This window comes from Anomaloglossus baeobatrachus, chromosome 7, assembly GCF_048569485.1.
Source record: "Anomaloglossus baeobatrachus isolate aAnoBae1 chromosome 7, aAnoBae1.hap1, whole genome shotgun sequence".
NCBI classification, from domain to species: Eukaryota; Metazoa; Chordata; class Amphibia; order Anura; family Aromobatidae; genus Anomaloglossus; species Anomaloglossus baeobatrachus.
In genome coordinates, this window is record NC_134359.1 from 243,538,568 (window position 1) to 243,553,754 (window position 15,187).

A 15,187-nucleotide genomic window follows, 5' to 3' on the forward strand; every position below is an offset into this window, starting at 1 on the left:
AGAGTATCCCTTTAAATAAATCGTATGGAAATGACGGGATTGAAGGCTACAGATTTATATACTGGAAGCTGAATATGTTTCAATTTTGTATAAATCTAAAACAAATTTTTTCCTATTCTATCTCCACAGCAAACATTCTGACGGTGATCATCTTATCTCAGCTGGTGGCCAGAAGACAAAAGTCCTCCTACAATTATCTCTTGGCCTTGGCTGCAGCGGACATCATGGTACTTTTCTTCATTGTGTTTGTGGACTTTCTTTTAGAGGACTTTATTCTTCACAAACAGATGCCTCAAGTATTGAACAAGTTGATTGAAGTCTTGGAGTTTTCTTCCATCCATACGTCCATTTGGATTACAGTCCCTTTGACCATTGATAGATATATAGCAGTTTGCCACCCTCTGAAATATCATACTGTCTCCTTCCCAGCTCGTACGAGGAAAGTCATCGTAAGTGTGTACATCACTTGCTTTTTGACTAGCATCCCCTACTATTGGTGGCCCAACATTTGGACCGAGGATTACACAAGCACATCTCTACATCACATCCTTATCTGGATACATTGTTTCACCGTCTACTTGGTTCCATGTTCCATTTTCTTTGTTCTGAATTCCATCATTGTCTACAAGCTCCGTAGGAAAAGCAACTTTCGACTTCGAGGATACTCAACGGGAAAAACCACCGCAATTTTGTTTACAATAACATCCATCTTTGCCATCCTTTGGGCACCACGAATAATCATGATACTTTACCATCTCTACGTATCTCCTATAAACAATAGTTGGCTCGTACACATAGTAACGGACATCGCCAACATGTTAGCCCTTCTAAACACTGCAATTAATTTCTTTCTTTATTGCTTTATAAGTAAAAGGTTTCGCACAATGGCTGCCGGGACACTCAAGGCATTTTTCAAGTGCCAGAAACAGCCGGTTCAGTTTTATACGAATTATAACTTCTCTATCACAAGTAGTCCTTGGATTTCTCCTGCCAATTCTCACTGTATAAAAATGTTCGTGTATCAGTATGACAAAAACGGTAAACCGGTGAAAATCTCGCCGTGATCCGCCGGTGTAATCGTTGGTTTGAGAATATAGCTGATTGAAAAAAAAGCTTATTACAATTGTTTTTTTGCACGCAAGTGCGTAGGCGCTTTCCAAAGGCCATATCATTTGACGTCACCGTGGTCGGAAAACACCAGAGTGACGGTTGAAGTGATCTTGAGATCCAGGACGAGGCTAAGGGCACTAAGTGGAATGTATGTTTGAAGTCCACCATTACTCCGGTAGATAAGATGACAGGAGTTTGATGGCTTCACTTGCGGAATTATTTAGATTTATGCCATTTTCATGAAGTAGTGCAATACAACGTTCTCGAGACTTCTCGAAAAGACACTTATGGTGCTTAGTTTAATCAATAATCCAATAGAGTTAACGGCTATTATCCTTTATTCTATCTAACCAGGTGAATATTTGGAATTAGAAATATTAGTTAGCTATGTAATGTTGCATTACAAGACGTTACACTGAAATAGCAACTAGAACATACGCTGTAAACCCAACTGGAATGTTTGTATAGAATAATTAATGTTTTAGTATATTGCTTTTGGCAGCTTTCTGTTGATATGTCGGATGTGACATTGTATTTTGTGTATGCTTTGACCTGCTGTACAATAGCTATGTGTGAATACAACCTGCAGAAAATATTCAGCAGTGCAATCATCTGTACATTTTATCCACTTGAATTATTCATGAAGGTATTATTTAAAACAAAGGAGGGAAAAAAGGACATTTACTTCAGTGCAATCCATTAATGTTGCCGCACTTTTCATTACTTCCTCTGGTGCATACACATACAATTTCGACTGGTTGTTAAACATGCCTTAGTAAGGTCAAAATCAATCTTTTTCTCTTTAATAGTGATTGCAAAAACAAAAGCACAACGAGCAAAAACAAGCTTTTTCCACTGAGAACAATCTGCAATACCTATATCTATTCTATGTGTATTTCTAGGAATTTTTTTATTATTATTCTTATTATTAAAATGAAGCATAAGGGCTAACTATGATCTAAGCCCGTCAAGTGGAGCAGCCACAACAAATGTGTATAGTTTTCTTTGGAAGTCAGGTTTAATATATGCACATTGCATTAATTCGAAAAATAATTTTATCATTCTATTCTTTTTTAGTTCAATAATTGCTTTTTTAAGTGTACAAATAACAGTTTGCTCTGGAGTCAAGCAGTGTAGACATAAAAAAGGCTTGGAAATGACTGCTGTAGGCGTTACTTTATAGAGATTTTCTAGGCCTTAACTTGTCTATAGGTTTTACTTTATAGATACAAGTGCATCTCAGTAAATTAGAATATCATCAAAAAATTAATTTATTTCAGTAATTCAATACAAAAAGGGAAATGCATATATTATATAGAATCATTACACACAGAGGGATCTATTCCTATATAGTATATAGAGTCATTACACACAGAGGGATCTATTCCTATATATTATATAGAGTCATTACACACAGAGGGATCTATTCCTATATATTATATAGTCATTACACACAGAGTGATCTATTCCTATATATTATATAGAGTCATTACACACAGAGGGATCTATTCCTATATATTATATAGAGTCATTACACACAGAGTGATCTATTCCTATATATTATATAGTCATTACACACAGAGGGATCTATTCCTATATATTATATAGAGTTATTACACACAGAGTGATCTATTCCTTAATATTATATAGAGTCATTACACACAGAGGGATCTATTGCTATACAGTGGAAACTCGCTTAACGAGTAACCAAGGTTCCACTGTATATTATATAGTAATTACACACAGAGGTATCTACTCCTATATATTATATAGTAATTACACACAGAGGGATCTATTCCTATACAGTGGAACCTCGCTTAACGAGTAACCCAGTTAACGAGAATTTCGCTTAACAAGCAAAACTTTCTGTAAATTTGTAACTCGGTTCCGTACATTCACCGCGCTCTAACCCGCACTTACAGTCCACACAAACGCACACAAGCATGCACAAAGCACACACAAACAAACACGCACGCACACACATACAGTATTATGCTCACCTTACCTTTCGTTCCATCGCCGGCCTCATGATTCTTGTAGTCCACCAGAACATCGCGACAAGGGAGGAATCCTCACGGTGAACTAGAAGACCCAGGAGGACGGCGATGGAACGGAAGGTACACATATTATGCTCAGCTTACCTTCCGTTTCATCGCCGGCCTCCTGGCTCCAGTAGTTCGCCGATCCAGGATGTGTATCCGCAAGCATCGCAACGAGGCAGGAACTTCTGCTGTCAGCTGCTACTCAAAGGCAGCTCGCTGACCAATCAGAGGCAAGCGGCTCCTGCCTTTGACGTCACCGCTCTGGGTGCGTTAGTTCCTCCCTCATCGTGATGGTTACCTGATACACAGCCCGTACTAGCGAACAGCAAGTCCCAGGAGACCGGCGATGGAACGGAAGGTAAGGTGTGCATAATATGTGCGTGCGTGCTTGTGTGTGTTTGTGTTTGTTTGTGTGTGCTTGTACATGTGTGGAATGGCACAATAGGGGACCAGGATGGGACATTTAACAAGTTGAGGAACGAATTGTCTGCATTGCAATGATTTCAAATTTTGCTTTGCTGAACGAGTAACTTGGTTATCAAGCACAGTCCCAGAACAGATTGCTCTCGTTAACCAAGGTTCCATTGTATATTATATAGTCATTACACACAGAGGGATCTATTCCTATATATTATATAGAGTCATTACACACAGAGGGATCTATTCCTATATATTATATAGAGTCATTACACACAGAGGGATCTATTCCTATATATTATATAGAGTCATTACACAAAGAGGGATCTATTTCAAGTGTTTATTTCTGCTAATGTTGATGATTATGGCTTACAGCCAATGAAAGCCCAAAAGTCATTATCTGAGAAAATTAGAATATTATATAAGACCAACTGAAAAAATCATTTTAAACTCAGAAATGTTGGCGCCTACTGAAAATCCTGTACAGTAAATGCCTCAATACTTGGTCGGGGCTCCTTTTGCATGAATTACTGCATCAATGCGGCGTGGCATGGAGGCGATCAGCCTGTGGCGCTGCTGAGGTGTTATGGAAGTCCAGGATGCTTTGATAGCAGCCTTCAGCTCATCTGCATTGTTGGGTTTGGTGTCTCACATCTTCCTCTTGACAATATCCCATAGATTCTTCATTGGTTTTAGGTCAGGCGAGTTTGCTGGCCAATCAAGCACAGTGATACCGTTATTATACCAGGTACTGATACTTGTGGCAGTGTGGACAGGTGCCAAGTCCTGCTGGAAAATTAAACTGCCATCTCCAAAAATCTTGTCGGCAGAAGGAAGCATAAAGTGCTCTAAAATTTCCTGGTAGACAGCTGCACTGATTTTGGTCTTGATAAAACACAGTGGCATTACACCAGAAGATGACCTGGCTCCGCAAACCATCACTGATTGTGGAAACTTCACACTAGACCTCAAGCAGCTTGGATTGTGGCCTCTCCACTCTTCCTCCAGACTCTGGGACCGCGGTTTCCAAATGAAATGCAAAATTTACTTTCATCTGAAAACAACACCTTGGACCACTGAGCAACAGTCCAGTTCTTTTTCTCCTTGCCCCAGGTAAGATGCTTCTGGCATTGTTTATTGGTCAGGAGTGGCTTGACACAAGGAATGCGACACTTGTAGCCCATGTCCTGGATACGTCTGTGTGTGGCGGCTCTTGAAGCACTGACTCCAGCAGCAGTCCACTCCTTGTGAATTTCCCCAAAATTTTTGAATGGCCTTTTCTTAACAATCCTATCAAGGTCTCGGTTTTCCCAGTTGCTTGTGCACCTTTTTCTACCACACTTTTTCCTTCCACTCAAATTTCCATTAATATGCTTGGATACAGCACTCTGTGAACGGCCAGCTTCTTTAGCAATAACCTTTTGTGGCTTACCCTACCTGTGGAGTGTGTCAATGACTGCCTTCTGGATATCTGTCAAGTCAGCAGTCTTCCCCAAGATTGTGTAGCCTACTGAACCAGACTAAGGGACCATTTTAAATGAGATAATGACTTTTCGATTTTCATTGGCTGTAATCCATAATCATCCACCTTAACAAAAATAAACATGTGAAATAGATCCCTATGTGTGTAATGACTATATAATATATAGATATAGACCCCTCTGTGTGTCATAACTATATAATATATGTGTTTCCCTTTCTGTATTGAATTTAACTTTTTGATGATTTTCTAATTTATTGAGATGCACTTGTATATTCTAGGCCTTATCTTGTGCAATAGGTCTTACTTTATAGATATATTCTAGGCCTTATCTTGTGCAATAGGTCTTACTTTATAGATATATTCTAGGCCTTATCTTGTGCAATAGGTCTTACTTTATAGATATATTCTAGGCCTTATCTTGTGCAATAGGTCTTACTTTATAGATATATTCTAGGCCTTATCTTGTGCAATAGGTCTTACTTTATAGATATATTCTATGCCTTATCTTGTGCAATAGGTCTTACTTTATAGATATATTCTAGGCCTTATCTTGTGCAATAGGTCTTACTTTATAGATATAGTCTAGGCCTTATCTTGTGCTATAGGTCTTACTTTATAGATATATTCTAGGCCTTATTTTGTGCAATAGGTCTTACTTTATAGATATATTCTAGGCCTTATCTTGTGCAATAGGTCTTACTTTATAGATATAGTCTAGGCCTTATCTTGTGCTATAGGTCTTAAGCTGGGTTCACACTAAACGACAGCGACAACGACGTCGCTGTTACGTCACCATTTTCTGTGACGTAACAGCGACCTTGTAAGTCGCTGTTATGATCGCTGCTTAGCTGTCAAACACAGCAGAAGCAGCGATCATAACGTCGCTTTGCTACATGTGCAGAGAGCAGGGAGCCGCGCTTAGCGCTGGCTCCTTGCTCTCCTACAGTACACATCGGGTTAATTAACCCGATGTGTGCTGCAGCTACATGTCACAGTTCAGAGAGCAGGGAGCCGAGCGCACTGCTTAGCGCTGGCTCCTTGCTCTCCTTGCTACAGTATACATCGGGTTAATTACCCGATGCGTACTGCAGCCACATGTCACAGTGCAGGAGCCGGCGCTGGCAGCAAGAGCGGAGGCTGGTAACCAGCGTAAACATCGGGTAACCAGGGAAAGGACTTCCCTTGGTTACCCGATGTTTACGCTGGTTACAGCTTACCGCAGCTGCCAGTGCCGGCTCCTGCTCGCTTCATTTCGTCGCTCTCTCGCTGTCACACACAGCGATGTGTGTGTCACAGCGGGAGAGTGACGACCAAAAAATGAAGCTGGACATTCAGCAACGACCGGCGACCTCACAGCAGGGGCCAGGTCGTTGCTGGATGTCACACACAGCGACAGCGACGGGACGTCGCTGCAACGTCACAGAAAATGGTGACGTAGCAGCGACGTCGTTGTCGTTGTCGCTGTGTGTGACACCAGCTTTACTTTATAGATATATTCTAGGCCTTATCTTGTGCAATAGGTCTTACTTTATAGATATATTCTAGGCCTTATCTTGTACTCTAGGTCTTACTTTATAGATATATTCTAGGCTTTATCTTTGCGATAGGTATTACTGTATAGATATATTCTAGGCCTTATCTTTGCGATAAGTCTTATGCGGGCGTCACACGAGACGATCTATCGTGCAATATGTCGTCAGGGTCACGGTTTTCGTGACGCACATCCGGCATTGTTTACAACGTCGTCCCATGTGACACCTACGAGCGACGCAGAACGTTTGCAAATCGTGTATCGTTGACACGTCTCTCATTTTTAAAAAGTCGTTTGTTTTTCTTTGCGCCGGTTGTTCATCATACCCGGGGCAGCACACATCGCTCCGTGTGACACCCCGGGAATGATGAACACAGCTTATCTGCGTCCCGCGGCTCTCGCCGGCTATGCGGAAGGAAGGAGGTGGGCGGGATGTTTACATCCCGCTCATCTCCGCCCCTCCGCTTCTATTGGCCGGCGGCTGTGTGACGTCGCTGTGACACCGAACGTCCCACCCCCTTCAGGAAGTGGATGTTCGCCGCCCACAGCGACGTCGCTCAGCAGGTAAGTACGTGTGACGGCGGTTTAAAGACTTTATGCGCCACGTGCAACTAATTGCCCGTGACGCACAAATGACGGGGGCGGGTACGATCGCTCGTGTAATCGCACAATAGATCGTATCGTGTGACTCCCGCATTACTGTATAGATATATTCTAGGCCTTATCTTGTGCTATAGGTGTTATAGTACCTTATGTGCAATCTACCGGCCTTTCCATTTAGGCCTTACATTACTGTATTGGCATACTCTGCTTTATAGATTATTTTTTTCATTTTTTTTTAATGATTTGAGCTCTTTTCGCCTTCTGCTCCTAACCATGTTTTTTTTACTTGCAACCATTTGGGACTTGTTTTGGGGGTAACACAAGTTGCCTAATTTAGTATTTATGGGAGTGTTCTTTTAACCCTACTATAACCTAAATGTAGCTGTATTAATTCAAAATCCTTTTACATCTTTTGTTATGTGCGGGCACACTTTGAAGAGTAAGTTTCAATGGTTATTACTACTTGCTTCATAGCTTTAGTACATTATATGTGCTGCAAACCAAAATAGTGAGATGCACTTTGAAATATGTATTTAACAAAAGCCACTGGTAATGTATTTATTGTGGATGTCAGAAAATGAAACAATTCTTAAAGTGACTGTTCAGTTGTGGGATGAAATGTGATGTATAAGGCAGTTATCCATCAGGGATAGCTGCTATTATTTTTTTTTCCTGATATCTCACACCTTGTTTACCTTTTAGGCCATCCAGTAGGGCAGAATTGTCATCTTTGTCTACATTTTAACTCCAGTGCCTACAGGAAGCCCAGAGTAGTCTGGGACACACAGTCTATTTTTTAATTGGTTGAGGATGCTGTTTTATGACTCCTCCCTGAAGCTCTTTGTTTTCTGATTGGCTGAGGTGTATAAACACAAACTCAGCACTGCACTGATGACAAAAGTGTATTAAGTAGACTATTAAACCACCATTGAAGGTAAGTTTCACATATTGTACAGTTATAGGGATAGGGAGTCATTTTACTAATTCTATGTCAACATCATCGAGTAAGGACTATCTGGATGGGACAAAGGCGCACAGAAAGGGCAGTACAGTAAGGAACAAAATGTGGGTGGGGGTGATGGTAGGGCTTACCTGATGGGGTTGTGTAGAAGTCTGATGGGCCATAGCTGTAGTCACATGGCTGGAGGACAGTCCCGTCCAGGTAGCAGTTTGGCAAAGCGGAGAATATCACAATGTGCCGGATATGCTCACGGTAAGGAGGAGATCTGGAGAGTCTAAGCAAGGTTTTCTCTGTTAATAATAATAATCTTTATTTTTATATAGCGCCAACATATTCCGCAGCGCTGTATATACATCAGCAACACTGTTCCCATTTGGGCTCACAATCTAAATTCCTTATCTGTATATCTTTGGCTTTGTGTTGGGAAACCTACGAAAATACAGGGAGAACATACAAATGCCTTACAGACTCTTGTTAAGGCAATGCGTTTTGGTGCCGGACCAACAACTTTCTCAAGGTGAAAGGAAAACAAATCTGACATGGAAAACCTTACTAACATTTTCAGAGCAATAACAGTAGAATGGAAGGCACTCACCAGTTTTTCTTGCAGAAAAAGTCTTTTTTATTCTTTACAAAAGGACCAGAACATTAGGAAAGAGGGGGAGAGAGAGACACGGACCACAAACAGACGACAGCTGTTTCGCACCAGCAGCCATTGCTTTGACGAGTCAAAAGATTTTTTCTGCAAGAAAAACTGGTGAGTGCCTTCCATCCTACTGTTTTTGCTCTGATCGTTTTGTGCTTGCCCTATGCAGTGGCACCGCCAGTTGCAGATCCATACTTAGGAGTGTTAAGTCTGTCCACCGTGACAGATGAATGAGGCGTGTTAATTGCTGGCTGGAAGTTGTGCTCGGCTTTTCCTTCTATTTTGGATGATTCCTTACTAAAATTTTACAGATCTCCTCCTTGCACATCTCGATAATCTCCGATTTGCCAAATATCCTCTAGTAGAGGCAAACATATTCTAGCTGTTATGTACTGAGATAAAATGCCCAATGAGCATCGATACTGTGAAAGTGCACATAAAAAATTATGAGTGGCATTGAAATACTGGCAATAACACATTTTCCAAAAATATAACGCACCCATATAAATAAAATAACATCCACATCTCACCTTCAGCAGCAACTAATTGTATGTAACATTTAGCCCACGAGTGTGAGCGGACCGCCGCACCCATGTTCTTAACCGGCGGAATCTAAGCTATTACACAACATGTATTTATGTATGAGAATGTGAATGTTATCTAGATGTAAATACTTCTTAAATTCGGTGCAATATATACGTCTGCACTGCTGACAATTTTTGTAAACCGTATAACCCTGTAATTATAAATGATGTATCTAGATCTTTAATTTGATTCTGTATGAAATAGGAATGTAAAAAAAGAAAAAAAACGACTACATGATGTGCAATTTTACCGAGATGGAATGCAATCTTATGAAACCTTGACTGGTCTCTTTCTTTTTTCTTAAAGATTTCATAGATACATTTTTTTGTATGGGATATATTGAAGTGTTTTAAACAATTTTTTTTCCCAATGATTCTAGCTCGAAAACTTTTCCTTAGAGACTCTTTTATTAATTTCAGGGAATTTAGGGCTTTAAGTGTGTTGCCTGTTTTCACTTGTGTGAGCTTAGTAGTATGTCTGGAATAATAATTAAAATCTACTTTTCTAATAGTTGTTGAGTGATGGTCGTCTTATTTTTTCCCCGCTCCAAATATTATGAAGTGGTTTATTTGTGAATCAGTTAGACCCTTAAGATGTAGCATGTCTACGCGGACATTCCATTAAGTTCAATGAGAACTGGTTCACCTAACCATGTACTATAACTACAGATGAGGAAATCCGTGGGAGTTCGGTTTGGAGGGTTCAGCCGGACTTTAGATAGTTTGGTTTGGGACCCGGACTTGACCGAAACCCCAATGGAAGTCACTAATTGGGCAGTTTGGGTTTCCGCCCACATGCAGCCAGCCATAAACAGATCGCTTCCGGGAACGAGTATGCAGGGTTTTCCCATTTTTTTATACACACTACATCCGATCATGTGGTTGTTACCCCCAGTGAGAGCCGATCAAACACTGCACGCAGCTTGCATTGGGCTGAGCACTGAGCATACTCAAGCACAGCGATGATCTCACAAGTGGTGTGCATATGTAAAGCATAGAAACTCCAAATCCGAACTCTGCAAAAGACTTAGGAAAAGCTTGTGTTTGGTAGAAACACCGAACACCAAGTCTCAGGTTCACTCATCTCTACTGATGAGCAAAAGGGTAACAATGTTTCAAACTTTTAACTTTAAGGCTCCATATCTCACCATCAACTACAGCTTGGGTTTGCATACGTAAAACACCCAAACTCCGAACCTGACTGGGTTTTTTTGTAATGTCTGTGTTTGGTATGAACACCAAACCTCAGGTTCGCTCATCTCTAACTAAAACTGTACAATAAGACTACACAAAGGATTTGTTTATAGTCTGTAATTATGGAAACACAAGGTATCACGCTAGGTAAGAGGAAGTACCAAGCAAGCGGCAGAAGGGAAACCTTGTGTCTAGGGAAGGGGAAGATGGTGACACCTGATCAAACCTACTGCTGGTCCCATGGGTCCCTCACCCCCCTAGATAGGTTCCACACCTATGCGCCAAGCTAGATACTTGACCCTAGGTATCCTTAGTGCTGGGCCCTAAATAGGGAATGGATGGGATGAGCTTTTCATCAACCCCACTAAACACAAGGGGGGCACAAGGGACAAGGGAAGACACAAGGGGGACACACAGGGGAAAAAGCAGGAACTACTTATCCACAGATGACTGAAGCAGAAGTTCAACAAAATTTCAGCAATGAAACCACAGAGGAATACATGCTACCTACTTGCAACCTGAGCTGGAATAAACTGAGAAAATATCACCAGTACCAGTCCAGGGAAGAAGGGTGTATTTAAGCACCAAGATAATGCTGGTGATCAGCAGCTGGGTAAAATGTGAGCTCCTGCTGGGTCCAATAGAGGAAGAGATGAAAACCAGCAGGAAAGCTACCTATACCAATGAATACTGACAGCAGGAACAATAGAAAGTCAGGGAGCATTCTGCACAGCCAAAAGCTGTGACCTTCTATGGCCAGAAACCAGATGACTGCCATCCGTGACACACCCATGACACATGGGTCTGTAAAGGAGCTGCATTCACAAAAAAGTGGAATATTTTTAATCAATATTAATTTCTCTACATAATAACTCTTTTTTCAGTGCACTGAGGCAATAACAGAATTTGCATACATGTAAATTACACATAACTCTGGGGATCGTATTCTAAGATCTGTCAACGTCACACAGACACCAATTTCAGCATGGGTACAACATAGAATGGTTTTTATAAAGACTAAATCATCAATGTGAAGGAAGTCATTTATATAACTGACTATTTTTTGCTTTTGTTCACCAAATAATAGGTATTAAAATATCTGTATTATAAGAATATGGCCTGTCGTAATTATTACATGAATTTTGCTTAACTGCAGTAGAGATGAGCAGATCAGGCAAAATTCAAGTTTCTCTGTTAGCATGTTATTTCCCTAGGAAATTAAATTCACAGACAAGTTATTCTGTGCAAATGTAATGTCCCATAATATGGTCTGGGGTGTATCCAGACCCCATAGCATAATATACGTAATATGTAAAAAAAAATGAAAATCCTCAAACTCACCACTTACATCTCTGGTCCCTCCGCTGCTCATCATCACCCATCCGGTCCTCAGCGCATCTTCAGATTGCCACTGCTCGCACTGAAACCCCCAGAACGTCCAGCAATGATGGTGCCTGGCAGGGTTCTGTGATTGTGTGCACAACGTCAAGGCGCATATCGTAGATTCATGACTAGAGATGAGCCACCACACTAGTGTTCAAGTTCGGTTCAGTTCATCGTTGAACACTTTCGAAGACCTTTGAACAACTTTGAAAACAATGGCAGGCAAACACAAACACATACAAACATGCACAAACATGCACGCACACACACATAAATTATGCTCACCTTATCTTCCGTTCCATCGCCGGCCTCCTGGGACTTGCAGTTTACCGGTACAAGATGTATATCGGGTAACCATGTGACCGATGCCCCGGAGCTTCCGCTGCCAGAGCGCTGACGTCAAAGGCAGGAGCCGCTTGCCTCTGATTGGCCAACGCACTGCCTTTGAGTAGCGTCTGACAGAGGAAGTTCCTCCCTTGTCGCGATGGTTACCCGATACACATCCTGTAGCGGCAAACTACGTGTATGGGGTAACTATCGCGACGAGGGAGGAACTTCCTCTGTCAGACGCTACTCAAAGGCAGCGCGCTGGCCAATCAGAGGCAAATGGCTTCTGCCTTTGATCTCAGCACGCTGGCAGCGGAAGCTCTGGGGCATCGGTCGCATGGTTACCAGATACACATCCTGTATCGGCGAACTGAAAGTCCCAGGAGGCCGGCGATGGAACAGAAGGTAAGGTGAGCATAATATGTGTGTGTGTGCGTGTATGTTTGTGTGTGTTTGTACGTGTTTGTACGTGTTTGTACATGTGTGGAATAGCTCAATATGGGACCAGGATGGGACATTGCACAAGTTGTGGAACGAATTGTCTGCATTGCAATAATTTCCTATGGGAAATCTTGTTTTGCTGAACGAGTAACTTGGTTTACAAGCACAGTCCCAGAACGCATTGTTTAGCTAACAAAGGTTCCACTGTATTAACATTGAATGACAGTATTACTGTGAAAAGCCAGTTACGCTTTTGGTGATCGAACCGTTATCGAACATAACCTCGAACTGTCAAACTTGAAGCTAATTGTTTGCATTCGTCGAACAACTCGAACACTGCCTAAAACAGGTCGAATTTGAGATTGGCGAACAGTTCGATTTGAACACCGCTCATCTCTATTCATGACGCTGTGACCATTTGTACGCTTGTTAAGAATGCTCCTGGACCATCATCGTAATCGAAAGTCCTGGCTCAATGTGAGAGACCCGGGGATTTCAACACCACTGGAAGCGATCGAAATATTATTATTGATGGCCTTTAACAATTCAGGTAAACGGTGGCCAGTGCTGAACCAAATTCCCCAAAATTCTGCATTTTGGTGAATGCAGAATTTTGCAAAATTCAAGCCAAATTTAATGCAAGCTAGATGTATTCTCTCATCTCTAAAGTGCAGTTCTTTATGGCAGTGCTCCTAAATGTATCTATATTCTTGTAAGTCAGTATGCCTTTCTTGCAATTATGTCTCACATTATTAAATAACAATAAATTGTAACAGTTGTAACAATTTACCATTACAAATCTGTTATGAAAGTGACACTTGAAATGTGTCAAAAACGGATTTCATTGCATACATATATTTCAGGGCTGATTTACTGTATATGAAGGTCAAGAAAGAGGTTATCTATTGGGAGCAATTCTTATCAGCACTGCTCGGCATCACACAGAGCAATTTCCCATGTTGAAGAATCTGCTTTTAGTTAAAGAGAACCTATCACCAGTTTTTGAGCCTATGAATAAATGCCACCACGTTTAACTGCTCCTGTACTGCATTCAACAAATGTGTCTATCAGCTCCTGACTCCCCCTGTATACTCCAAAAATACCATGTGATATCCTCCCGCGCTGCATGTAAATTAGGGTGGTCCAATCCGATGGGTATCCTCACTGAGGCATCTGTCCCTCCTCTCTGCACCAAATCGTGTCCTGCTTTGATTGATGTGGATGACACTTCTTGGGTCATTCACATAGCGAACTGAGATTTCACGCCTGGCACTAGCCTCACAGGCCTGCACTGGTGCACTCTGCTCTGCACTACTGCAGGCAGAGCATAGAACATCACTGCACATGTGCCGAGCGTCAGCATAGATATGACATCAGAATTTCGATGCTCGGCACTTGTGCAGTGATATTCTATTTTCTGGCAACAATAGAAGTGCCTGCAAACCATAGATGTCCATACATTTAGTGATGAGTAATAAGGAGAAATGACAAGCAGATAAGGTATTGAACACATGAAGACACCAGCTGATATTTATCAGTAGTTAAAAAGCAATCCACCACTTAGTGAAAAATAATAGCTGGTTCAACTGATGGCCTATGAAAAGGTGTCTCATTACCAAGGGGCCACACAACAAACATCTCATGATGGGTAAAAACAGTGAGCAGTCTCAAGACTTTTGAAACCTTATTGTTGCAAAACATACTGATGGCATTGGTTACAGAAGAATCTCTAAATTAATGGAGGTTCCAGTGAGCACTGTTGGTGCAACAATCCCTAGGTGGAAAGAACATAATTTCACCATAAGCCAGCCATGATCAGGTGCTCCCCGCAAGTTTTCAGACAAAGGAGTGAAAAGATTTATCAGAAGAGTTGTTCAAGAGCTACAGAAAGACTTGGAATTAGCAAGTACAATTGGTTCAAAGAAAACAACAAGTAATGCACTCAACTTCCATGGCCTGTATGCACACTCACCCCGTAACACTCCATTGCTGAAAAAAAAGCATTTTCAGATGCGTTTAAAGTTTGCTCAATAATCGAAATAAGTGAACCAGCAGATGTTCGAGTTCACGGTGTTTGGACGGATTTAAATAAAAAAGTCCAATTCAGGACTGGACTTGACCTGGACTTGAGTCCAAACCCCAAATTTCATACACTGTAAGCTTATGGGGAATCGAACATTAGTGCTATAAAATTATGGTAGTAAAGGCTAGGGGGCTTCAAAATAAAGCAAAATGGGGCTAAGAGCAGGACAATTATAGTTATCGATTTTCCTTGCAGCTGTCACACTGCTACCGAGTCTGCTCATTAAAGCTTATGAATATTCATTGCTTCCCTCGCCCACACTCTATGACAGCATCTGTGATTGGTTGCAGTCATATTGCGCTTCTACCCATAGTACTAACATCTGTGATTGGTTGTCCCACACTGGCTGTCTAGGTCTACCAAAGTGGAGTGTTAAAATAAA

General features: G+C 41.4%; 1 protein-coding gene across 1 annotated transcript in view; it reads left to right on the forward strand.

Annotated features, from left to right (window-relative positions):
• GPR139 (G protein-coupled receptor 139) overlaps positions 1–5,998 on the forward strand; it is a 167,658-nt gene extending 161,660 nt beyond the window's left edge. Inside the window, exon 2 of the mRNA XM_075317991.1 lies at positions 130–5,998. Coding sequence (XP_075174106.1) covers positions 130–1,064 — 935 coding nt within the window. The 3' untranslated portion in view covers positions 1,065–5,998. The remainder of the gene's footprint in view (positions 1–129) is intronic.
• The last annotated feature ends 9,189 nt before the right edge of the window (positions 5,999–15,187 follow it).